The sequence below is a fragment of the Plectropomus leopardus genome, unplaced genomic scaffold (genome assembly GCF_008729295.1).
Source record: "Plectropomus leopardus isolate mb unplaced genomic scaffold, YSFRI_Pleo_2.0 unplaced_scaffold14075, whole genome shotgun sequence".
In the NCBI taxonomy this organism is placed as follows: domain Eukaryota; kingdom Metazoa; phylum Chordata; class Actinopteri; order Perciformes; family Serranidae; genus Plectropomus; species Plectropomus leopardus.
The window spans coordinates 1-1,923 of record NW_024615030.1 but is presented as its reverse complement, the minus strand read 5'-3'; the positions used below and the strand labels follow the sequence as shown (position 1 = coordinate 1,923).

Below are 1,923 nucleotides of genomic sequence, written 5' to 3'. Positions count from 1 at the left end.
GGTGGCGCTGCTGCTGGAGCGCAACGTGACGGTCACCATGACGATCACCATCGGGACGAGGAACCTGCAGAAGTACGTGAGCAGGACGTCGGTGGTGTTCGTGTCCATCTCCTTCATCGTGCTGATGATCATCTCTCTCGCCTGGCTCGTCTTCTACTACATCCAGAGGTTCAGATACGCCAACGCACGAGACCGGAACCAGGTAAACGCAACCCGTTCACGTTACAGCTGCATCTCCAGAAATTTAAAATCTCGTAAAAAAAAAAAAAAAAAAGTTCATTTTTCTTATTAATTTAATTCAAACAGGTAAACTTTCAGAGGTTATAAATTCTTTATGCATAAATTTAATAATAATAATATTTAATATTTTTTAAAAACAATATTTCAAACCTTTCTTTGTTTTATTTTTGGTGATTATGGCTTAAAGCTAATGAAAATCCGAAATCTAGTATCTCAGATTATTACAATATTTCCTAAGCTCATTCAAAAAATGATTTACAGTAAAGAAATGTCCCAGTTCTGAGAAGTATGTTTATTTGTATAATACTCCTCGGCCTTCAGCTCATCTGTATTTTTCGGTCGAATGTTTCTAATATTTTTATTTATTTATTTATTTTTTACATTTTCTTGCTGTAGGTACAACTAATATTAACATAACAGTTGGATATGGAAAAGCATAAATTTGCGCTTTATTTTGACAATAAGTAAACCAAAAACACTCTAAAAAAACAAAATTGTTATGTTAAGCCTGTTAAGTGCAAAAAAATGCTCCACTGAAACTCATTCAAACGGACATTTTTATTTAACCAATCTGAGTTTATTTTAAAATGGAAATAAACGCACCTCCGCCTCTCTCTCTGTCCCACAGCGTCGCCTCGGCGATGCGGCGAAGAAAGCGATCAGTAAACTTCAGGTTCGCACCATCAGGAAGGGCGACCAGGAGACGGAGGCCGACTTCGACAACTGTGCCGTCTGCATCGAAGGCTACAAGGCCAACGACGTGGTCCGCATCCTGCCCTGCAGGTAAACACACACACACACACACACACACACACACACACAGAGGCAGATTTATTTGTCATTTTTTAACATTATCAGGACTGAAGGCTCTAAATATAGATTTTTGATTTTAGATTTATTTGTTTATTTATTTTTGCTTTCTAAAGAAATGGGCTCTATCGGTGAATTTACTCTGTTTGCTGATTCACTTTCAAAATGAATAAATGCTTCCAGAGTTATTGTGTATTTAATTATAATTTATTAATCAAAAAATATTATATTACCGAGACGTCTACAGAAACTGCAGATGAACATTTAATATTCAGGAATTCACAGAAACCAAACACAGTAAAGAAGATGTTTACTTTGTTTTTACATATTTTTAAAAATATGATATATTAAGTGTTTGTTTTTTCCATCGCTGTCATGTGAACACAAAGTGACTTCATGATTTTGGACACTAACAAACAGTTTTCTTGTGATCACAGAGGATTATTTTGGGGTTGAGCGGGCAGCAGAGGTTGAGACCACAGTGACTGTTTGTTTTCGGGGAGAAAGGCTTCCTCTGTTGCATATGAGCTTATGAAAAGAGATGAAAATGAAAAGCAGATTCTTTCCTGCCTTGTGTAACGGCGCAAAATAAAAAGCAGCTGTGAACCGGATTCTTTTCTAAACACATCAGCGCGAATGCAGATAAACAGCAGGAAGAATTGATTTTGCTGTTTTTCTCTGCAGACATTTGTTCCATAAGAGCTGCGTGGATCCGTGGCTGCTGGATCACCGCACGTGTCCGATGTGCAAGATGAACATCCTCAAAGCTCTGGGCATCGCTGTGAGTCTGACAGTTTTTTAATTTGTGGGTTTTTTTTAAATTTTATTTATCTTATTTTGATTTATTTTAGTTAGGTTTATTTAACTTTATTT

General features: G+C 36.8%; 1 protein-coding gene across 1 annotated transcript; it reads left to right on the top strand.

Moving 5' to 3' along the window:
• Window positions 1-8: 8 nt before the first annotated feature.
• On the top strand, window positions 9-1,831 carry LOC121964111 (RING finger protein 150; the record flags this gene model as incomplete). The annotated part of the gene is made up of 3 exons (XM_042514335.1): window positions 9-202; window positions 869-1,023; window positions 1,735-1,831. Coding segments are annotated over exons 1-3 (417 nt in total), but the record flags the coding sequence as incomplete, so codon positions are not given.
• Window positions 1,832-1,923: the final 92 nt, after the last annotated feature.